At 40.1% G+C, this 24,405-nt stretch overlaps 1 protein-coding gene across 1 annotated transcript; it reads left to right on the top strand.

The window, feature by feature from the left end:
* Positions 1-2,343: 2,343 nt before the first annotated feature.
* rsph10b.S (radial spoke head 10 homolog B (Chlamydomonas) S homeolog) lies at positions 2,344-20,841 on the top strand. The gene is made up of 19 exons (XM_041578762.1): positions 2,344-2,706; positions 3,531-3,812; positions 4,490-4,565; positions 4,653-4,721; positions 5,314-5,487; positions 6,110-6,195; positions 6,428-6,548; positions 7,228-7,404; positions 9,910-10,051; positions 10,587-10,711; positions 10,869-11,058; positions 11,864-11,975; positions 12,158-12,237; positions 12,325-12,473; positions 13,723-13,824; positions 14,206-14,367; positions 15,391-15,478; positions 19,114-19,294; positions 20,581-20,841. The coding sequence occupies exons 2-19, from the start codon at positions 3,571-3,573 to the stop codon at positions 20,792-20,794; spliced, it is 2,490 nt and encodes an 829-aa protein (XP_041434696.1). The 5' UTR covers positions 2,344-2,706; positions 3,531-3,570; the 3' UTR covers positions 20,795-20,841.
* The last annotated feature ends 3,564 nt before the right edge of the window (positions 20,842-24,405 follow it).

The following is a 24,405-nucleotide window of genomic DNA, read 5'->3' as shown; positions in this document are numbered from 1 at the left end:
ATTCCTACTTTTGCCCCAGAACTTAACCCTACTATACTCGCAGAGAGTACTCTCCACACTAGTGATGCAGCCCCCCTACACCTGCTCTGACACTGGAAATGGTATGCTCCAGGTGCGTGGGGGTCATCAGAATGGCCGCAAGGAGACCGGAACACCCCTGGGTCTGAGGAGCTTAATTTGCGAATTCTGATTTCTCTCAATCTCCAAAATGTAAGCAATATACTTGCTAATGAAATACTGGTCTGTCTGCTCCTTTCTGTTCTCTGCCCTGGAGCTTGTGACCTTTGAAACACTGCACACAATGCTAACTTCTGCTACATTATTTCAAGAGGCAGGAGCAGCAGTGCAGAAAGGGACAGAAAGATACTGCCTTCCATAGCAATGCCATTCACGAATACCTCTGGTTTTTGTTTTAATGAATGTATATTGAAAAAAGCTGCTTGGGATAACTTTTCCTCTGCACAGGATAACGTCATGTTTTATTGATATCCCTTTTAAAGGGATTAACACATTTTTCAGTTCAGTTGGTTTTAGATAGTTCACCAGAAATAAAGACTTTTTTCCAATCACTTTCTATTTTCTATATGTGACCGTTTTTCTAATATTGAAGTGTAAATTTCCATTTTTCACCTTCTAAAGCTGCTCGGGGGGGGGGGGGGGGGTCACGACTCTTTAATACATTTATTATCTTTGAACCGGCTGAGAAGAATCCCTGAGTTTCAGCTGTTAGACTTGATACAATAGTTGCTAATATTCCACAGATACTGCTGAGAAATCTATTAACTAATTGTATCAACTAAATGTAACAAATTGTAACAGTTCAGATGCTCCTGAATCACTGAGTTGCCAGAGTGAAACACTAGAGACAGGAACATTAAAGGGGAACTCCACACAAACAAAACTGAAGCTTTTTGAAAAGTAAACAAGCAACTTTGCAATATACATCAATTAAAAAATATGCAGACTTTTCATGATTTTTAATAGTTTCTGACAGTTGCCTAAGCCTAGCCCCCTGCTCTCCTGCTGATCTGTCTGACTACTTTGCTGAGCTGTCTGACTACTGTTACTTTGTATCAACAGCCAACTGTCCTCAGCCTGCATCCTCCAAACCCCACAATTCCCTGCACACGTGATTTCAATAAGTAAAGGAACATCCCAGTGCAATGCATTGTGGGTTATGTAGTTCCTGCATGTTGTCTGTAAGCTGTTGAGAAGTTGTTACAATTTGTAACATCAGTGTTTAGTCCCTCCTTCCCTGCCAGGATTTCAAATGATGCAGAAAGGGAAAATGTCTTTGTTTATTGTAAACAATCTGAAAACAACACAACCGAAAAAAAAGTGTTTGGAAGGCGAACCCCTTTAAAGGGTTTGTTCACCTTTGAGATAACGTTTAGTATGATGTAGAGGGGATATTCTGAGACAATTTGCAATTGGTTTTAATTTTTTATTATTTAAAAGGTTTTTGAGTTATTTAGTTTTTTATCCAGCAACTCTTCAATTTACATTTAAAGCAATCTGGTTGCTAGGGTGCAAATTACCCTATCAACCATGCATTAATTTAAAAAAGAGAATGGAATATGAATAGGAGAGGGACTGAATAGAAAGATGAGGAATACAAAGTAGCAGTAACAATACATTTGCAGCCTTACAGAGCATTTGCTTTATAGATGGGGTCAGCGACACCCATTTGAAAGCTGCAAAGTGTCAGAAGAAAAAAGGCAAATAACTATAAAACTATGCAAAATAAATAACGAAAATCAATTTAAAAGTTGCTTAGAATTGGCAATTCTATAACATACTAAAAGTTACCTTAATGGTGAACCACCCCTTTAAGCTTGATTGTGCGGCCAAATTGTGTAAAGTAAAGGCGGTTTGAGTTAACTTTTGTAAGATAATAAGTAATATTAATTAGTAATATTCTGAGACAATTTGCAATTAGTTTTCATGATTTATTAGTTGTGGTTTTATGAGTTATTTAGCTTTTTATCCAGAAGCTCTCCAATTTGTAATTTCAGCCGTCTGGTTGCTAGGGTCCAAATTACCCAAGCAACACTGATTTAATTAAGAGACTGGAATATGAATGAGAAGCTTGAATAGAAAAATGAGTAATAAAAAGTAGCAATAACAACAACTGTCTAGCCTTACAGAGAATTTGTTTTTTTTAGATGGGGTCAGTGACCCCCGTTTGAATGCTGGAAAGATGTCAGCAGAAGAAGAAGGCATATAATTCAAAAACTATAAAAAAAAAAAATAATGAAGACCAACTGAAAAGTTTATATATTTGCCCATTCTACACCATACTAGAAATTAACCACCCCATTAAGTAAGTAAAGAGGTTGTGGCTGGGAGGGACCAGCTGCTGGACATATATAGGCAAGGAATGGCAGCTTCCCATTGGCTGCATATTCTGCTCATTACGTATTACGTCAAACCCCGGAGCAGCTTCTTCATTACTTTGTTCCCAGGCTCTCCACCGGCTGCCATCCCAGGGCTAACAGCCATACTTCTCGCTAACTCCGGCTGAACCAATGCTATTCTGGTCTCTGCATGGATTTACGCAACAAATGTGCCAGTCACAATATGGCGGAGCGTCTGCACGTTATACTTTCCCCGTCTCCTTACGCCAACAACGTCACGTGATTATCAGTTGCCATGGAAGCTCAGGCTTTTCGGAGACGCTTCTGGTGTTGATGAACTTTCTTCTAGGTAATGTGTCGTGCGGAATCTTCATTTTATTTCTTTTACACCTCGTTACATACACAGGTCATATACTGAATTATTACAATGTTTCAGTGGTCTTTGTACAAAGGAATTGTAATTGAGAGCAGTATTTGTCTGGTTGTCAGTATTCATTGGACAAGCCTGCTGATTTACTGACCCGTACTGACCACTACATTGTTTTAAAAGTCAGAACCAGATGTTTTTCAATTGGTTTTCATTTTTTATTATTTGTAGTTTTTGAGTTATTTAGATTTTTATTCAGCAGCTTTCAGTAATCTGGTTGCTATGGGCCAGACTACCCTAGCAACCAAACGCAGATTCTAATAATTCACTAGAATAGGAATAGGACCGAATAGAAACATGAGTCGCCCAAAGTTTCCTAGTTTCCTTCTGGCGACTTCGGAAAACAAAGCATTCTGAGTGCCATCCTGCCAGCAATTCACAATGCCGGCTGGAAGGCATTTCAGGTAGATTAGTCGCCCGAAGAAGAAGACATTTGTTGCTGGGCGACTAATTTCGCCCAAGCGCTGCGTGTGCCACCACCCTTACAGATCACTTGTTTGTTTGTTATTTTAGATGAGGTCAGGGACCCCCATTTGAAAGTCAGAAGAAAAATGAACACAATTAAACCATAAAAAAGACAAAATGAAGGCCAATTGAAAAGATGCTTAGAATGAGCTATGTTATGATATACTAAAAGTTAACTTAAAGGTGAACCACCAAAAGTCAGGCTGTCTCATTTGTATGCATCTGTCTGATCCTGTAGTAGTGACACGCTTATGAGTGCAACCTTCTCTTCCATACTTCAGCATGTGTTCCCGTTCCTCTGTGTAACACTGCCACGGAAGCATGGGAAAAATGAAGAAAAAAGACAGCAAAAAGGGAGAGAGAGAGAGATCTGCACAAGAAACCTCTGATGAAGGCAGCTTCAAGATATCTCCAGGTTCAATCACTCCATCTGATGAACAACATTCCTCTTCCATGAAATCTATTCCCCAGGAAGAACATGTGAAGCAGACTGAGCCTCCTGTTGTGTCGCCTTCAACAGATGTGTATGAGGAACCTGTGCTAACTCAACTTATTGTTGAAAAGTATGTAAAATAGCTTTCAGTGCAGCATGTCCTCTTGGGTCTGTCCATAGGTACCACTCACTGGATCCCATGTATGGGAAATGCAAGGGAATAGGGTGGGCCAGTTCTTATTGCTGAGCAACTAAGAATTACTTAAAGGGTAAAATAGATAAATTATGGCAATAAAGGATGTTGCTGAGTGTTGTACTGTATATACTTATATTTTTTTTCATGATGAGACTCAGGTCTCAGAAGTATAGTATAATTACAAGCTCAGAGTAAGAATAAAGACATTACCATCAAAGACTCTGTAGATAAAGGAGCCCTTCGTTGCATGGATATATGCTGGTTTAAGCTTGGTAAAACTGTACTGACAGAAGGAGTCATAGGCAATATGCTGCCTGAGGCTGAAGTTCCCAAACTGCCCCTTGGGGAGTAGGGGGGTATTCAGCTCCACAGTTTAGGAACCAGTCACTTAAAATAAATACTTTCTTCAATGATGAAATAATCAATAATGTTCAAAACAGAAGCAGACAAGTCTGTTTGGTGGAGGGGGAAATGTCAATAAAACTAAAAAAAAAAATTGACTCGGTAAAATAGTATCACTGGATGTATTTACTTGACCCACATGTTAATGAATTTTGTGAAAGAAAGATAAGAGATAACATTTGTGACTATTTTGTTTTCTAATTTCTTAGATATGAAGGAGAATTACTAAATGGATTGTATGAAAGGGAAGGTGTTGCATATTTTAAAGGTGGAAATATGTATACAGTAAGTATATTATTCCATATATACATATATCTATCTATATCACACACGCACACAGTGAAAACTAAATTTCCCTTTATTTCTATGCAGGGCATGTTTTCTGAAGGGACAATGCATGGCAAAGGAACATACACATGGAAAGATGGACTGACATTTGAGGTAAAATCCTAGTTTCGCTCCATGAACAAATCAAGATGTAGCAAGAATGATATGACGTTAAATTCAGACATGGTCATAATAGTCACCCTGTTATTGACCTAGGTATACCCAAATAATTTGAATATTGGCAAAATTAAGGAGGGAAAAGTTGTTTCGCATTTAAACAATGCTCAGTGTTGCTCATGAGAGTCTATAAACATGATATTCTTATAGACACAGGTATACAGTAATAGAAAAAAAATAAATGCACATTTATAGGTGGTAATATATTAAACCACCAAGGGTTTTTTTTGGGGTGTTCTAGGTAGGCTTGATTCCATTTGTGAACTATAAAAAATAGATGCTCATGCAACTACAGTAAAAGTAAAATAATCACATTTATTATATCACGTTAACATACATTAGTCCCCCACAAAATCCTGATTCCATTTGTTACATTAGCACATAAAAGCTCCTGCAGGCTGTGCCCTAACATATCTGTATAAATACTTGGTGCCCACCAGTTATTAATACTAGGAATGCTAACTTATCACTCTCTTTCCAGTTCACTATCTGCTGCAATATAAAGCACTGTGTGTGATTGTTATTCTAGGGAGATTTTTACATGAACTTTCCCATGGGACATGGTGTATATAAATGGCCTGATGGCAGCCGATATGAAGGAGAAGTGCATAAGGCAATCAGACATGGGCATGGCATTTACACATCCAGTAATCAGCAGGTTTCATATGTTGGAGACTGGCATAAAGGCACTCGGAATGGGAAGGTAAATGATTGTTGATTTTGGGTTAGATACTAGATTGCTACACTCAGATATCATGACAATATTGATGTGAACAAAGCCGGGAGGTCACATTGAATAATTAACAATCACCCTGGCTTTATAAGACACAGATCATATCAAATGTTATACTTGATTGTGTGCAAAAGTGTAGGAAGGTGGGCTGGGATTTTGAAAAATAAAAGAAGAAAATATACAGGTATAGATAATAGTTTGGAGCAGCATAAACAAAGCTGTGGTGGAACATAAGCAATTCTTAGCTTTGACCCTAGGGAGATGGAGAGGTTTGATTGACTCAGCCAGTCACATGTGTAATTAGAGGCAAATGGACCAAGTGAAAATATCTGGACCTGGACCTCCTTCCTAACTGCCCAAAAAAACATATTTTGATTGCTAAATTTAATTATGCTACTACCAACCCTTATTGTTGTAATATTTAGCAATTAAATAACAGTAACAAAAGATTGTAATTGTAATAGAAAATCATAAATGACAAGGTTACTCACATTCTTATATATTAAACAAAGTATATTTTTCTATACCCTAATACGTCTGAACCTTAACATCACTAACCAGAAATCTGTTATTGATTTTCTTTTCATTGCAGGGAGTTATTTACTATAATAAAGAGGGAACCTCATGGTATGAAGGAGACTGGATATCTAACAGGAAGGAGGGCTGGGGAGTACAGTGGTATGTATTGGGTATTGGAACAGCTGGTTCTGCTCTTAGGTGTACATATACAGTTACTCCAAGATATATTTCTCTTTATAGTTTTCACAGTTTTATTTAGGGCATGCTCTGACTTGCTTCTAGTGGTAATTCATACCAGCAAACAAACCCAAAATGCCTGTTTTGTAATCAAAATAATTTCAAATATCATTTGTTTATGTAGATTTCTTTGCAAATGTTATGATTTTTACAGCTTTAGCTCTGGCAACATTTATGAAGGCCAATGGAAAAACAATACATTTCATGGGATGGGGAAAATGAGATGGCTAACGTCAAATGAAGAGTATGCAGGGCACTGGGAAAATGGCATCCAGGTAGGATTTACAAAACAGAAGCAAGAGATGATCGGGTTCATTTTGTATTTTTCCTGTACTTGATATGCATGGGATGTTAGTTCGGTAAGAGGTGCATGATGTACATAGTTACATAGTTAGTTACATAGTTAAATTGGGTTGAAAAAAGACAAAGTCCATCAAGTTCAACCCCTCCAAATGAAAACCCAGCATCCATACACACACCCCTAACTACTTTTAATTAAAATTCTATATACCCATACATATACCAGTAGTCTAACCCTTATGGATCCACACTGCATATATAATAATTTTTAAAGGGTCCCTCAAAGGTAATTAAAATCAATTTTCCTATTAAATCTGAATTTAATTTTACTGTAACATATGCATAGTTATCTATGGTAAATCTAACAAAGCATACAGTATATCCCAGCTATGGCATCTATTATACAAATACTCAGGACCATTATGTGACACATACATTATTAAAACATATATAGCTTAAAACATGTCTGTCACACAGAAGAAAGTGAATAATAATTTGTTTATATAGAACACTATGGTAAATGGCATTGCTGTACTGTAAACTGGACTTTTCTTGATAACACCACCACATACTGTTTCCATTCAATATGGATCTTTCTGTATTTTCTATTCCCACCAGTATATCTCACTGTACTTCTGTCTGCTTATTATGCAGAATGGTTCTGGGACCCACACTTGGTTTTTAAGGAGGATTGCAGGTACACAGTACTCACTCAGGAATGAGTATGTTGGAAACTTTGTCAATGGCATACGCCAAGGGCAGGGGCAATTTTATTATGCAAATGGTGCTATGTACGATGGAGAATGGAATAATAACAAGAAGCATGGACAGGTAAGTTTAGTTCTATTCCTGAAGACTTGTGTGATAGGATAAAGGAACTTAATTATATAAATTGTATATAATTCGCTGCAGACAGTATAGACCCTAAGGGTAAGGTCACACAGGGAGGTTTGGGGAGATTTAGTCACCCAGTGACTAATCGCCTCTTCTTTGGGGCGACTAATCTCCCCGTATTGCTTCCCCCTGTCTTTCGCCTGCTAGAATGAGAAATCGCCTACAACATGGCACTCGAGGTGTTTCGTTTTCTGAAGTCGCCCAAAGTTTCCTAGTGAGGCAACTTCGGAAAACGAAGCGACTCGAGTGCCATGTCATAGGCGATTTCTCATTCTAGCAGGTGGAAGACAGGGGGAAGCAGTTCGGGGAGATTAGTTGCCCCAAAGGAGAGGCGGTTAGTTGCTGGACGACTAAATCTCCCCAAATCTCCCAGTGGGACCTTACCCTTAAGGTGGCCATAGATGCACAGATATTATCATACGAATAATAATACGTTTCGTACCATATTTGGTGCGTGTATGGTGGAAGACAAGCCGACTGATATCAGACAGCTCGTCAATCAGCCAAGATGGAAATTTTTGATCGGGCACCTTTGAAGGTTGCCTGAACAATAACCAGGGTTTACTGCTGATTTGTTAGATAGAGGTAGAATTCTGTTGGTTCTACCTGTATATATGACAATTCAGCTCTTAATGTTTGTAAAGAAAACAAACCAATGGTTGCAGGAAAGATTGTAATTGTTACGTGTATGTTCACCTTTAGCTAAAAAAACAGACCAATAGCGCTGATTGGGTCAGACTTAAACCTAATCAGGAAAGACTGATTCACTTTTACTGGATAGGTATTAAGTATTTAAAATGTTTGATTTTAACATGAGAAGGCTTTGGTTCAACTCCCTTGGGAAGTTCCATGTTCTTATCTATGTTACTCATTTGTTGACTCTGAAGATCAAAAAATAAGACTGGATAGGATATGCTGGAAATACAGTATTCTAGCTATTTTTTGCCCTGGCATGTGCAATTTATTTGGAGATTATGTGGCTTTCCAACATGATCTGGCTATTCTAGGTCACCATAGTTAAACTGTAAATATTGCTTTAGAGCAGGGGTAGGCAACCCGCAGTTTCGGAGCCTCATGCTTCTCTTCATCCTGTTTGCTGCAGCTTGGTCTTGCAGCTTTGTCTGTCATGCCGTCTATACAGCCCTCGCACCTGCTGGCGGCTTCTTGAGTGTGCGACTGCTAACGGTTAGCTTAACGCGGTCGCACACTCAGGAAGCCGCCAGCAGGTGTGAGGGCTGTATAGACATCCCAGGAGTTTAATTTATTTCAAAGTTAGCCTACACATACACACTGCACTTCTGTTTGTTGTATTCTGTTGTTGTTACGGTTAAAATTAAAAAAGGCTAAAACTTTTAAAAGTTTATAAGCTGTGTTATGTTTTGCGGTTTTGCGGTTTTTCTTTAGTGGAAGAGGGGGCAAAATGGCTCTTTTGATAGTTAAGGTTGCTGACCCCTACTTTAGAGCAACATTTTTGGCTCCACTTTGCCCTTTGCCAAAAAAAACCACATAGGGGTAAATTTATCAAAGAGTGAAGTTCCGCCACTAGAGTGAAATTCCGCAGCTCCGAATTCGTCTCTATGGGATTTTCAAAGGCATATTTATCAATGGGTGAAAGTGAAAGTTCACCCTTTGATAAATACGCCTTTAAAAATCCCATAGAAATGAATGGAAAGTGGCGGAATTTCACTCTAGTGGCGGAACTTCACTATTAACTTCACTCTTTGATAAATATACCCCATAATGTTAGCCTAGTTAGTTGATGCTTGGAATTGCCTGTGTATGTCCCCCTGAAAACTTATTTGCCCTTTAGTTTGTACCCATAATTAGATGCTAATAGGGGTAAATGATACCTTATCTTCTGACCTACTGAAAAGAATGTTCAATATTAATTGTGAGCTCGGTCTAATCCACGCTGTAGCGTTGACCAGCTGCTACTTTTTATACAGCTTGGACTAACCTACATTCTGGAGTTGTCCAGCTGCTACAAACGATATACAGTCATTATTTGCACATACAAAAAAGAGAGAACTTCCAACACTCAAATTCAACCCATGGAATTCCCTTTAAATACATTTTACAAAAATGAAAGGTGTTCGTACTACATTTTGGCCAAAATACTTAAGCTCACATACTATGTCAAGGCCTATGCTGCCTACTGCATACTAAATATTGAAGTGCATTTAAAATCATTAGACCCCTAGCAACAATGTTCATAAAGTGTGAGTGGTAGAACTTTATACCCTTTATATTCAGAAGCTGTAGGAGCATTTTCATTCATTGAACTCTCAGCAACATTATGTATTATGTGCAGCTGAGTGGTGGAACCATGTTCACCAGCCTCTGCTTAGAAACTCTAGTGAGACCGGTCAACTCTCTTTATTTTAGAAACGTGTCTTTAAATTTGTGTTTTCTAAAATTCAGTGATTTTTTTTTTACTTCTAGGGAAAGTTTATCTTTAAGAACGGGCAGATTTACATTGGAGAATTTGTGGAGGATCAGATAGCCGAGTATCCAAATTTTAAGTACGATCGAGTGAATACTCCAGATCTGAGTGGTATCCGGACACAGAGTTCCATGAATTTGGGTAATTTAAGTGGGCAGTATTAGGCCTGGAATATAAATTCAGTTTTCAGTTATCCTTGGCCTAGTTTCTGCAGTAACTACCAAACAGCGGTTCATATAACAGTTCTCTTAACATTTATCTGCCTTAATATATTTTCTTAACTTAAACTTGAACTTTCCCTTTAGAGGAGGCATGACTGATCATTTATTATTTTACTATATAAATTATCCTGTCTGTTTTTTGTGGAAATCAGTGCAAACAAAAGGGGATATTTATCAGATCGTAAAACATGAGCTTGCCACATTTTGTAAATTTATGTGAAAAAAAGGCATATTTATTAGAGCTTAAAGGATATAGTAACTCCATGTGTAGTAATACACAGTGCATCCAATAAGGCCTTTAGGGATCATTGTAGGTAGTCCTTATGAAACCCATTTCAAACACTTTGCTTGTTTTTAAAGTTTAGTGAAATATACAACTCCCATAATAATTTATTGCTGCAGCTTGGATGTCTTTCAGTTTGCCTAACTTAGTGATACATTTGATTCTTTTTCAGCAAGAAGTGGTACATCCAGATATAATACAGGCATTCCAAGTTTATCGGGGTCATACATTGAGCTCGACTTATCGGCATTGTTATACTCATTTCCGGAGGAGGACAGGCAAGAAGAACTGAAGCAGGTAGATTCCTTGAAAATACTCCCAACTAATCCAGTCTGCGACTGTCTATTAGCTAAGTGTCTGCATATACTGCAGTAAATATGGCAACATAGATGCACACAAAGGAAAAAACTATATATGTGTGTCCAATAAATATTTGTAACATGCAATAACTCAGGTTGAATATGCTGTTCTACGGAACCTCACAGACCTGCGCAAGATCTACAAATTGTACAGCCAGCTTGGAAGTGATGGCTCCCCTGACAATACTCTTCTCATGACAAAGCTGCAGTTCTGGAGATTTCTGAAAGATTGCAAGTTGCATCACTACAGTATCACACTTTCTGAAATGGATCGTATCCTAACCGGTTAGTTAATGTATAAGATTTTGGAAAACCAAAGCAATTTCACCGTTGCACATGTATGAAGTAGGTTAAAGAAATCTTCTCAAACTATAGATATCATTATAGACCAATTTGGCACATAAAGTTTTGCTCATAGAGCAGGGTTTTCCATGTGGAGTACTGTAGGCTGGATGTGATCCTATTTATGAGATATTTATGGTTCTCACGTCACTTAACATGGAAACATTTTCCTCCAAATCTTTTGGTTTTATCTTATCTCATCCTTAGGCAATCTCAAATATGTCTGAAGGTGATTATTTTTTCCCTTGGTTATGCAGAGCAGAGCTACCCAACTGGAGGCTGGCTGGCTGAATGTGGTCCTCTACATTATGCTCCTGTGGTATGCTCAAGGACTCCATAGACGTCATAATTTTACTAACTGGTCTTTGAATCTGTAGTGAGTAATAATTGTCCCACACATTTAAATGATTGAAAACAGGGGCGTAATTTTGTAGGCCCCCAGCAGAAGAAATGTGCTGGGCCTCTACTCCATGCTTGCACTCTCAAGCACAACTTGCCATGTGCTTACACAGTGAGTTACGCTCCTGAGCAATCCAGCAATTCACAGCCTTCCAGTGGCATAACTTGAAAGTGCCTGGCCCTCCAGCAAAAAAATCTTTGGGCAGGGGCCCCCCGGTGCACACAATTGTTACTTTCACTGCTGAAGGTTAAGTATCTATTGCAGCCAATTACCAGTTAGCTTTTAACTGGTTTGCTATGATTGTTTGCATAGGGACTGAATTAAAAGTAATATATATTATTTTTACAGTAGAGAATACGGATACTGAAGAGGTTCATTCACCCCATTCCACGATGCTTCTTCGAACCTTTTTGACTAACATTGTCTACTTAGCGTATCACATCTGTCAAACGGGAAACCAGTAAGTACCTAACCCTCAGTTACATCATTAGGTTCTACTGACTTGTGCCAAGTGTATTGGACACCAATGGTATTAACTCTGCATTTGCTTGTGGAGGTGGCCATGAATTATTGAGTAGATATCCATTATTATATGGCAGCCTGTGTATTGTTCTAAAACCAGCAACAAACTATCCATTGTAGAGAGAAGAACATTTCCCTTGCTGACTGCTTTACAAAAGTCATGACGCAGAATATCCGGCCTCATGCAACTAATATCACAGGTTTGTGCTTCAGTAGGCTTATATGTGTAATAACCATTTTGTCATTACTTTAACTGAAGAAACTTTTTCATCTGCTTTCTTCCATAGGGTTTTTGTTTTCTGATGCCCAGAAGGCATCCTACGCCATTTCTTATATTGAAAAGTCTTGGGAAGTCTACAGACTCTATTGCACGCCAAACCCTTTCCACCCCTATGAACCTACCATGAAAATGAGGCACTTTCTCTTGCTAATGAATGTAACCATCTATTTATGTAACTAGTAATGCTGCATATATTTCTCTCCTGATCCTTAAGGGTAAAAACAAAAGGTAGATTTTGTCCCTGCTAAATGGCCTGCAGCTCATCTGAAATTCCTTCTGTATTGGAACAAATATGAATCATTTGAGTGATTTATGCAAGTAAACTGTTGTATTTGTCCATTTCAAAGGTATTTTTGTATGTGCTGGAAGCGATTTAGCAAAGGTTGACCAAATGTCACATGTGTTCTTACCCTAAAGGGGAAGTATAACTAAAGTAATTGTTGATAGCATGCAAAAGAGTAAATATTTATAGATGTGCATCTATTTAATATGAATGTAGATGGTGTATAGTATTTATATTGATTTTTAAAGGAGACAGTATTTTCCTGAAACTTCACTGCTCAGTTCTATAGCTTCCAGCATCAGTCAATGAAACTGCTGCCTTTCTGTCCCCAGCATAGGCCAGTAATATTGCTGCCAAAGGCAAAACTATATGACTTGACACCCCTCCGGCCAGCCCCCCCCACCCACTTACTTCCACTAACCCCCAGCCACCGCACTGTTTCCACCCAGGCCCTCCCGGTCAACACTCACTTGCTTTACTCCCCCTGGTCTGTTTGAGTGAGAGAGAGAGAGAGAGAGAGAGGGACAGAGACAGAGACAGAGAGCAAGAAAGCCATGATTATCATGTTGAATATATCCTATAAACCTTTAGTCATGACAACATTTATAATAGATTTAATGTGCGTGTCACATGACTAACAAACACACACACATATATAGTGAATAAAGTTCCCCCTCTTGTAAAATATAAGGATATAAGTTACCGAGGAGTTTCATGACCATATAAAAACACAAGGCCAAAGGCCGAGCGTTTTTATACAGGTCATGGAACTCTGAGGTAACTTCTAATATCCTCATATTTTGCAACTGGGGGTACTTTATTTATTATAATACACAAGTTTCAGTGAGTCATGTGACAGAAATGACATCAGAACTCACCGTTTATAACTGATGACATCAGAACTCACTGTTTATAAGGATATAGTTTACAGGATATTCATGGCTTTTCTGTATATATATATATATATATATATATATATATATATATATATATATATATATATATATATATATATATGAGTTACCTATAAGATTGTCCTGTGTATGCCAGCCAGTGATTGTACTAATCCTGTACTAATTGATTCTTTTTTGGGTGCTGTGTCTGCTTCTTTTATGAAACCAGGATCTAAAAATCCCAGGACTGACCGCTACAAACATTGTTGACATTTTAGCAACAGATGACCCATGTGTGCGTATTGACCAGGAAGTCAACCTGGAATTGGAGGTAAGAGTTAGAATTATCATTTAGCCTAGATTGCATTTTTTTTAAAAAAAATGTATTGCTTTAGCAAGGCAGCATCATCAGCTGAAAACTTAGTTGAATTTATACCTAATCGTCTCAATAGCTTCTGCTCCTGTAAACACATACTGACAGTTCCAGAGTTAGCAGATTATTTGCCATGCTGGAACTAAGTTTCCTTTGAACAATTCACACAGGAGATGAGCTCTGTCTCTCCATAGATCAGGATGACATTCAACTGCTTAAAATAGTTATTTGCATTCTAATGAACTGGCACAAGTATGTGGTTTGCTAGCTGTATGATACATGAGTATATGAACATTGTTATAAACAGCCATCTAACTGACTGTTTTCTTTGATATTTAGCTAACGTTTCTTGAGTTCTTTGAAGCGCTCCTTGGCTGCGCTTCCATATGTGTTCCTGAAGAGCAAATACAGCAGTCGGAGAATAAATTGCTGAAGGGAGATGAGCCGATTGGAGAAGTCACCACTTATCTAAAAGAAGACCAACCAGAGCATTCCTTTCAGGTTTGTACAGTCAATTGTTGCCAAAAAACCCATATCTCAATTTCTCTTGCTCTGCAGCTGCACTTAGTTTAACATTTAAAGGAACTGTAACACCGAAAATGCAAGTGTGAAATATAATGTAATGTTGCTCTGCACTGGTATGTTTGCTCAGAAAAAACTAGTATAGTCTATATAAACAAGCTGTTGTGTAGTCATGGGGCAGCCGTTCAAGCAGGAAAAAAAAGGAGAAAAGGCACAGGTTACACAGCAAATACCAGATAAACCACCATTGTATTGGACAGAGCTTATCTGTTATGTGCTATGTAACCTGTGTCTTTTCTCCTTTATTTCCAGCTTGAATGGCTGCCCCCATGGCTACACAGGGTTGCCATCTGGTCGGTATTTTACCGGCCTGGCCAGTAAAAATGTTGGTTGATGCCAATGTTATTCATAGGGAAAACCACAAAAATATCGGAAGGCCGGAAAAGGTGGCAACAGTATACACAGTACAGTAGCTAATTTATATAAACTATAGTAGTCTTTCTGAAGCAAACACACAGCTTTTACCAATGTATATTAACAGTATATTATATGTTAATGTTGGCCATAATGAACAGCAGGTGGTGCAGTTGTTTCAAATTTGTTATTTTAACTGTCTGTAAATGGCTAATATCTTGTACATGAGAAAAAAATTGCATCATTGCAGAAGTTCTTAGAAGGGCGCATTGAGCAATTTTACATTCATTTGTTTACATTTCCTTCAAAAACATAGCTAAACACTTGTAACTTTTTATAAAGCACCACCAACATATTTTGCAGGGCTGTGTTTCTTACTGTTCCTTACTACTCCCACAATCTCAGATTGCCAGTGCTGGGCATTACAGTTCCCATTGGCTGGTTGTTCATTTGACATTACTGAGGATATTTATGGCTTGTGACAAAGCCCAGGAGTAAAAAATCTGACCCACTCTGACCAGTCTAGGGCAAGAAATTAATAATATATACTGTGTATAATTATATTCCATTTCTTTTACCCATCCCCAGGCTGATTTTCTGCAGGACCTGTTTCTGAGAAGCTCCATAAACCTCAAGGATAAAAGGCAGAGCCCTTCTATGCCAGTCTTTTCTACAAGTAAGTTTTTTATCAACTGGTTTCCACTTCCAACCACTCTATAGAAAAGTGTGAATTCAGTCTGTGCTTGCCTGTGGGTATGTATCCAAATGGACAGAATGCTGAACAAGGAAAGAAGTACATCAGTGCTTAGGCTAATGGCACATGGGGTGTTTTGAGTGGCACTGTTTTCTGACGTATGGCAGGTGCCAAACTTGCTAAATGTGCCATTATACTTATCTCTATGGCTGCAGGCGTAGAACTAGATACTCAGATATAAAAATCAGAAGAGCCTGTTACTGATGCGGAAGATGCTGTGGGCAGAACTGTATCTGAGAGGTTTCAGGCACATCTGTCAATGGGAACCGGGTAGGAGTCATGGATGGGACTGATTGAACATGCTGCACTCCTCCAGTATGATATTTATCTGTCTCCTTACATCCAGTACTTTGTTTCTGAAATGGATTCTTGCTTGTCTTTGTGTATCATAAATGGTCCTTTTCCCTCCAGTCGTGACCTCTCCTCCATATCCCTCTGTCCTGCAGTCATTCTCCTGTTCCTTCACCTGACTCTCCCTTAGCAAAGTCATTAGCTGATTTGGCTCATAATAACATCTGTAAGCAAATGACACCCAACTCTCCATACCTGACCTAGAGGTCACCTTCAGCTCACTCTCACATTACAGATTGCTGGCTGGTAATTTTAGCCTGGACGACAGAGTGTTCACAGAATGAACATGTCAGACACTGAGCTATTTATCATACCTCCCTAATTATCGCCATTAAATCCGTTCGCTCCCTTTTGCAACAACAACAAGCTGCTTGGCTGTCAGAATTCTTTCTCTGTGTACATATTCTCTTACAATATCTGGTACTAGCCCCTTGCCAAACCTCCCCATCCATAACATTTCTAAAATACAGAAGAGTGCTAAGTAGCACTAATATTTGACCCTGCCACATCTCTTGTAGGCTAGAGTATTCTGCATTACCTTCCACTCCAAGCTCCAACCATATAAACAGAATGAACCACAGCAGCAAACACTGTCAGTATTAAGATCCTTCTTCTGGCTCAAAATGAAATTCCACATTTAGAAACTGGTATAACATATTCAGTTGGGAGCCACTGATGTTACATGCTTAGTCTCCTGATTTGTAGCACACATACTTTATACTTTATACAGTTACAGTGTTTGGATGTGATCGCTTCATACCTAGCTATAAATACATACAAGTACCTAGTTTCAAGCATTAGGGGGCAGTGTAATACCACAACATGTATGGTTAAAAGGCCAGTATACCTCTTGTTCAGCATGAGTTCAATATAAGGCTTGTGCTTAAAGGAACAGTAACGTCAAAAAATAAAAGTGTTTTAAAGTAATGAAAATATAATACAGTGTTGCCCTGCTCTGGTAAAACTGGTGTGCTTGCTTCAGAAACTCTATATTATTATATGAATAAGCTGCTGTGTAGCAATGGGGGCAGCCATTCAAAGGAGAAAAGGCTCAGGTTACACAGCAGATAAGCTCTGTAGAACATAATGTTATCTGTTATCCACTATTTAACCTGTGCCATAAAGCCTTTTTTCAATTTCCACCATTGCCCCACAGCAGCCTGTTTATATGAACTATAGTAGTGTTTCTGAAGCAAACACATCAGTTTTACCAGTGCAGGGCAACACTACATGATATTTTCATTACTTTAAAACACTTACATTTTTTGGCAGGGGCGTAACTACAGAGGAAGCAGACCCTGCAGCTGCAGGGGGCCCCATGAGGCTCTCATTGATGAGCAATTTGAACATATATTGGTAAAACAGGACAAACACTGGATATGTTCGGGCCCTAAAATTAATTTGATGTGGGGCCCAGCAACATCTAGTTACGCCACTGTTTTTTGGTGTTACTGTTCCTTTAAACATACTTTATGCCTATTGGACTTTTGATACATATTTAAAAAGCACCATCCTAATCCACAACACTGTACAATAGAGGGGCAAATACATCAAATACACAGATTACATACAAATACTGATCAATGTAGGAGTTAAAGAAAGCCCTGCTCAAACATATTGGCATTTTGTCCAGTGACTAGTGGAACTCAGTCCCTCTAGTGTTGCTAGGTCCAACCTTTAGTGGATTTTATTGGAAGCTATAGGCTCATATAGGCTCTTGGATTTTCGGTTGCCACATGTTATGTCAGTTGATTTATGGTTCAGATATGGGATCTGTTATCCAGAAATATTCGAATTAAGCAAAGGCTGTCTCCCATAGACTCCATGATAATCAAATAATCCAAATTTTTCAAAATGATTTCTTTTTTCTCAGTAATAATAAAACAGAACATTGTACTTGCTCCAAACTAAGATATAATTAATCCTTATTGGAGGCAAAACCAGGCTATTGGGGTTATTTAATGTTCACATGATTTTCTAGTAGACATACGGTATGAAAATCCAAATTACAGAAAGACCAGTTATCCGGAAAACCCCAGGTCCCATAACTGTATATAAAATCACAGGTCTTTTTGTCTTATTTAATTTATATCCACCACTGGAGGGCAGCAGAGTATAACAGAAAAGTTACCAGTTCCTTAGACTGTTTCCATATTCCATTGGAACTAGGGATGCACTGAATCCACTATTTTGAATTTGGCTGAACCCCCGAATCGTTTGCAAAAGATTCGGCCGAAAACCGAAACGAAACCTACAGATGGAGCTTTCCTGTATAATACACTGGGTACACCCTATGGCTCCACTTTGTAAACTAAAATTTTTAATAAGGCCAACCCTGTAGGTGTAAAAGAAAATTGTATTCATGAATGCAAACAATTGTATTCTAACCAAACAAAGGTAATAACAATTAACCATGAGTCCTGCAGCGGGTAGGGTACCCGCGGGTTAACCTGCTACCTGCTGGTTGCAGGTAGAAGTTTCGGGAGCAGGTATAGACGAGGGTCGGCGGTTCTCCAGGTTTGCGGGTCGCGGGTCTTCTCAATAGCGAGTTTTACTCCTTTTTTTTAATCACTCCTACTTCCAATGATGTCACTTCCGGTTTACAATGACAGCACTTCCTGTTTTACCCCCCTTTTTCTGATCACACCAACTTCTAATGATGTCACTTCCGGTTTACAATGACAGCACTTCCTGTTTATTGATGGTCGCGGGTAAGTAAGCGGGTTGCGGTTCGGGTTTAACAAATTGGTTCCGCACAGGACTCTACATCATATGCCTTTGTTGGTATAATACTAGAGGTCCTCCACCCAGTGCTTAATCCACCCCACCTCCTGGCCTCATTGGCACATCACCCTCCGTACTGGAGTACATGGCTACAATACCAATTGGAAAAAATAAAGACCAACTGCAAATTATCTCACTACAAGACAATTGTATTATTTTTAAATCTGCTGCCTATATCTTATTAAAGGGTAAGCAGAGCCATAAGAATACAGCTCATGTGACAAGCTAATGAGGTCTATGGAATCTGGGGTTGTAGAATGACTCGTGTTGTAGGCTGGAGCCTGGTATAAAGATCCTCTTGCCAAGCACAGCACCCTAATTCTGCATGATTAGTTTGAACTTTGACCTGAGGGAAAGCAATTAACTCTCTTCAAAGGCCTAAGTAGTATTTTCCTACTATAGCACTGTCTATTTTGTTGCAGAGAAGCAGCATAGAGAGGCCAGAGCAGAGAAGTGGTTCCATCAGACTGATATATTTTTCCTGAAGAAGTTCTTCCCAGCACATGAACACAAAGAACGACTGAAAGAGGAAATTCCCAAAATCAGAGAGCGGCAGGCTGAGAAGGCCAGACAACAACAGATAAAAGAAGAGGAAGAAGCAAGGTTTGTTTAGCAGAGACTAGAGCCAATATGGGTAGAGGCCTCCTAGGGCCCACCATAGAACCTTACATCCAGGGCCCACCATAGAACCTTACGTCCAGGGCCCACCATAGAACCTTACGTCCAGGGCCCACCATAGAACCTTACGTCCAGGGCCCACCAAAGAACCTTACGTCCAGGGCCCACCACAGAACCTTACGTCCAGGGCCCACCACAGAACCTTACGTCCAGGGCCCACCACAGAACCTTACGTCCAGGGCCCACCACAGAACCTTACGTCCAGGGCCCACCACAGAACCTTACGTCCAGGGCCCACCACAGAACCTTACGTCCAGGGCCCACCACAGAACCTTACGTCCAGGGCCCACCACAGAACCTTACGTCCAGGGCCCACCACAGAACCTTACGTCCAGGGCCCACCATAGAGCCCTACGTCCAGGGCCCACCATAGAACCTTACGTCCAGGGCCCACCATAGAACCTTACGTCCAGGGCCCACCATAGAACCTTACGTCCAGGGCCCACCATAGAACCTTACGTCCAGGGCCCACCATAGAACCTTACGTCCAGGGCCCACCATAGAACCTTACGTCCAGGGCCCACCATAGAACCTTACGTCCAGGGCCCACCATAGAACCTTACGTCCAGGGCCCACCATAGAACCTTACGTCCAGGGCCCACCACAGAACCTTACGTCCAGGGCCCACCACAGAACCTTACATCCAGGGCCCACCACAGAACCTTACGTCCAGGGCCCACCACAGAACCTTACGTCCAGGGCCCACCACAGAACCTTACGTCCAGGGCCCACCACAGAACCTTACGTCCAGGGCCCACCACAGAACCTTACGTCCAGGGCCCACCACAGAGCCTTTCGTCCAGGGCTCACCATAGAGCCTTACGTCCAGGGTCCACCATAGAACCTTACATCCAGGGCCCACCATAGAACCTTACATCCAGGGCCCACCATAGAACCTTACTTCCAGGGCCCACCATAGAGCCTTATGTCCAGGGCCCACCATAGAGCCTTAAGTCCAGGGCCCACCGTAGAACCTTACATCCAGGGTCCACCATAGAACCTTACCAGGACCCACTAATAGTAGATACAGTTTATATAGATTCATGGTGGAACTAGGAAAGGGTAATGGAAATTGTCCCAGACTGGGGTCCATTGGTTGATCCTTTGGTACTCTGTCAGGCCAGTCCCACCCTGCTTGCAGAATACACAATAATGACAAAATAATATACTCAACCCTTGTCTCTTCCTTTTACCTGTCCCAAAATGCTTAGACTAAAAGCAGAAAGGGAGGCAGAAGAGGCCAGGAGGATTGAGCAGGAGAAGTTAGAAAAGGCCAATGCTCTGATGGAAGCAGAACATGCAGCACAGGCACAAGGAGAAGAACAGAGTCCCCAGCCTCCCCCCACTCCTCACGACGACTCTCTGATTATCCCACCACAGCCTGGCACAAAGACTGCAACTGCAAGCAGAAAGAAGAGGAAATGAGGTTTCAAATTATGCTCCTAGAAAATGTAAAATGTTTCATATACATATGTATTGGCCTTCTGTGATTTCTACATACACTGGGCTGTGACAAAAATGGAACGGGATCATTTTGTACATTTTTTTATGGACCAGGAGTCTGATTCCTTTCTCTTATTTCCTTTTGCACATTTCGACTTTAAGGTATCTTTTAGTATGTTATAGAATAGGAATGCACCGAAATCAGGATTCGGCCTTTTTTAAAAGGATTTGGATTCAGTGAATCCTTCTGCCCGGCTGAACCGAATCGGAATCCTAATTTGCATATGCAAATTAGGGGCGGGGAGGGACATCACGTTATTTTTTGTCACAAAACAAGGAAGTAAAAAATGTTTTCCCCTGTACACCCCTAATTTGCATATGCAAATCTTTCGCGAAGGATTCGGGGGTTCGGCTGAATCCAAAATACTGGATTCGGTGCATCCCTATTATAGAATTCTAAGCAACTTTTAAATTGGTCTTCGTTATTTATTTTTATATATTCTTTTTTCTTGCCTTTGCCTTTTTTTTTTTTTGCAGCTTTCAGATGGGCGTCGCTGACCCCTTCTAAAAAGCTAATGCTCTGTACGGCTACAAATGTTTTTGCTAATTTTTATTACTCATTGTTCTATTCAGGTCCACTCTTCTTCATATTCCAGTCTCTGATTTAAATAAATGCATGGTTGCTAAGTATGTGATTTGGACCCTAGCAACCAGATTGCTTAAAATGCAAATTGAAGAGCTGCTGAATAAAAAGCTAAATAACTCAAAAACCTTAAATAATAATAAATGAAAATCAATTGCAAATGGTCTCAGAGTATCCCTTTATATGTCATACTAAAAGTTATGGCAAACAACCCATATAAATACAGAATACATATCTCCAACTGTTGTTTTATGTGAAAAAAGCTATATTGATGACTTGGAAATCTACATCAGCTCCAGCATTTCCCCTCTGGAAGAAACAAATTAATGATGTGTTACCAAAACAAAATTTGGTTTACTTGTCAAGAGGAAGTTCAACACAATATGGGACACTTGCTCAATCATTATAAATAGGTATGACTCACAAAGGCTTATCTCTACTTCTATCTCTACTCTTCTTTCCCCGCTTAAAGGTAGGGTTACACTGGGCGATTCGGGGAGATTTAGTCACCCGAAATGGGCGACTTCAGAAAACGGAAAACGAATCGACGCATGTGCTTTAGCGCCGGCGATTTTTCGTTTTAACCAGTGCAAGAGTGAGGGAAGGCGTTCAGGGAGATTGGTCGCCGCAAAGACGAGGCGATTAGTCGCCAGGCGACTAAATCTCCTCGAATCGCCCAGTGTGCTCTTACGTTTAACTGTTTTGTTGTAACTGTTAAAGCATTAAATGAAAACTTTAAAGATATATACAAATACAGAATACATGGAAATGGTGATTTATCAAACACATTAGGGCAAGAAAAAAAACTTTGGCTGGTTTCCAAAGTACAAACCAGCCAAAGGCCAAAAAGTAGCCCAAACCCATACCTTGGCTAGTTTGTTCTTTCAAAACCAGCCCGGCCTTTAAATTAGTAGCCCAATTTGGCTGGAAAACCGCCATGACTACAGCAACCCTGGTGACTACTGACCTTGCTATTTGAACTTTACAACTGTGAGTCGATGGTGAGTCGGATCGGTTACTGTTTACTTTTCGATGTAACTTCAGTACCCTGGTAAAGGAAATTATCGGCACTTCAAGACTTTGGTGCAAGCGGGCCAAGCCCTGAGTGTTTACTCAAAATAACGTTTCGGGGCTTACCGTTTCGTCAAACTGAAAACCCCGAAACGTTATTTTGAATAAACACTCAGGGCTTGGCCCGCTTGCATCAAAGTCTTGAGTGTCTCCCAATGCATGTTGGGTAATGCAGTTTTTGTGTAACAATTTGCCAACTGCCTAGTTTAATGTTAGACTACAATACCCAGCATGCAATGGGACTGACTTGTGTAGAATTCGGGAGTTACCAGATTTTGGTCACTCTAAAGCATTCTTGCTTTTTCCAATGACTTTCCTCAATTTCAGACAATTTTGGGGCACAAATCTGCCGGCCACCAAAATGTCGAGAGGATGAGCTGTTTTAGCAATATTTATTGAAATTGTATATGTATTAGGCCTTATGGGGCCCCTATACCTCCTGGGCCCCGCTATGTAGTTACACCCTGGTGAATCTGTTCCTTTTTGCTTCATGGAAAAATATGTGAAAATTTGAAAAAGGCGTATTTTCACAAATATTTATTTTTCAGACTTGTTTTCACTGCACATATTGTGCTATTTGTTGGCTACTTTTGAAGTGCCTCTTGGCTAGTTTTGGGCTGATTTTGTAGACGACTTTGGCTGGTTTTGAAAATTAGACCTGACAACCCTGGTAGTCACAATCATCATCGAGTGCTGGAGTCCGTTGGTGTCTCGTGCTGCCTAAAACGGAGGAAATCGGAATGGAGCCCAGCAACATCGATTGGTTGTTTAAAAGTAATCATTTTTATTAATCCACATTAAAACAGCACGCAGAGTATGTCATCTGACGCGTTTCAGCCTTAATCATAGGCTTAAAAGAACAATGTCTAGAATGTCCATATATATAGGGTACATATCGCAACGCCCTCTGTTGGTGAATAACTAATATTTTCTAAGGGCCTAAGGGCAGAGACACATGGTCAGATTCAGGCAGATTAGTTGCCTGGCGACAAATCTCCTCTTCTGCCCGAATCTCCCCGAACTGCCTTCCCCTGCCAGCTAGTATGTAAATCACCCGTGGAATGGCACTCAGAGAACTTCATTTTCCGAATTCGTCTGAAGTTTCGTCGTGAGGCAACTTCGGACAACTTTGGAAAACGAAGCGCGACTAATCTCCCCGAACTGCCTTCCCGCCGGCTAGAATGTAAATCACCGGTGGAATGGCACTCGTAGTGCATAGTTTTCCGAAGTCGCCTGAAGTTTCTTCATGAGGCAACTTTGGAAAACGAAGCACGACTAATGTATATCGCCGACGGGAAGGCAGTTCAGGGTGATTAGTCGCCCAGATGAAGAGGAGATTTGTTTGCCGCGACTAATCTCCCCGAATCTGATCTATAATAGAATAGAAGTTATTGAAGTTACATCACCAGATGGGCCAAGACAGGGTAGGACAAACAGCACAAGAGGAACTGGGAAACAGCAATGGAAAGGCCCACCACCCACTACAGGGGGATGTTTGCTAACCCTGATTGGTAGGTCAAAGGCCAGCCAACACCCCACTAGTATTAACATCTATGTTAGCAAATAAGCCCCAGTAATGAATCTGTGAAGCTAGTGTCATGCCTCTGGCTTTTAGACAGGTGGTGCTGTGGTTATTCCAGATAAGCATTTAGTTCCACCCTAAAATGTGTCTCTTAAGGCCGGGGAGATGTGTGATCTCAGGGCTTTTTTGGGATTTCTGTCACTGATGACAGTGTGCAAAACTACAAACCATTCATTACAATGGGAAAAAAAAAACAACTAAAAAACAAGAGGGAAGGAAAGAAAGAAGTGAGGAAAGGGAACAGGACATATATATTTGGCTTAAACATGCCGTAAATGATTCCGTAAATCAAGCCAT

This window comes from Xenopus laevis, chromosome 9_10S (genome assembly GCF_017654675.1).
Source record: "Xenopus laevis strain J_2021 chromosome 9_10S, Xenopus_laevis_v10.1, whole genome shotgun sequence".
Classification (NCBI taxonomy): Eukaryota; Metazoa; Chordata; class Amphibia; order Anura; family Pipidae; genus Xenopus; species Xenopus laevis.
The sequence above is the reverse complement of the archived record's forward strand: the minus strand, read 5'-3'. Positions and strand labels throughout refer to the sequence as shown.

What these genes read in the sequence shown, in the direction of transcription:
- rsph10b.S (XM_041578762.1), top strand. Translation starts at nt 3,571, where the DNA reads ATGGGAAAAATGAAGAAAAAAGACAGCAAAAAGGGAGAGAGAGAGAGA. An exon ending in ACAGAGTTCCATGAATTTGG is followed by an intron (nt 10,052 to 10,586) that starts GTAATTTAAGTG and finishes ATTCTTTTTCAG; the next exon opens with CAAGAAGTGGTACATCCAGA. An exon ending in TATGCCAGTCTTTTCTACAA is followed by an intron (nt 15,479 to 19,113) that starts GTAAGTTTTTTA and finishes ATTTTGTTGCAG; the next exon opens with AGAAGCAGCATAGAGAGGCC.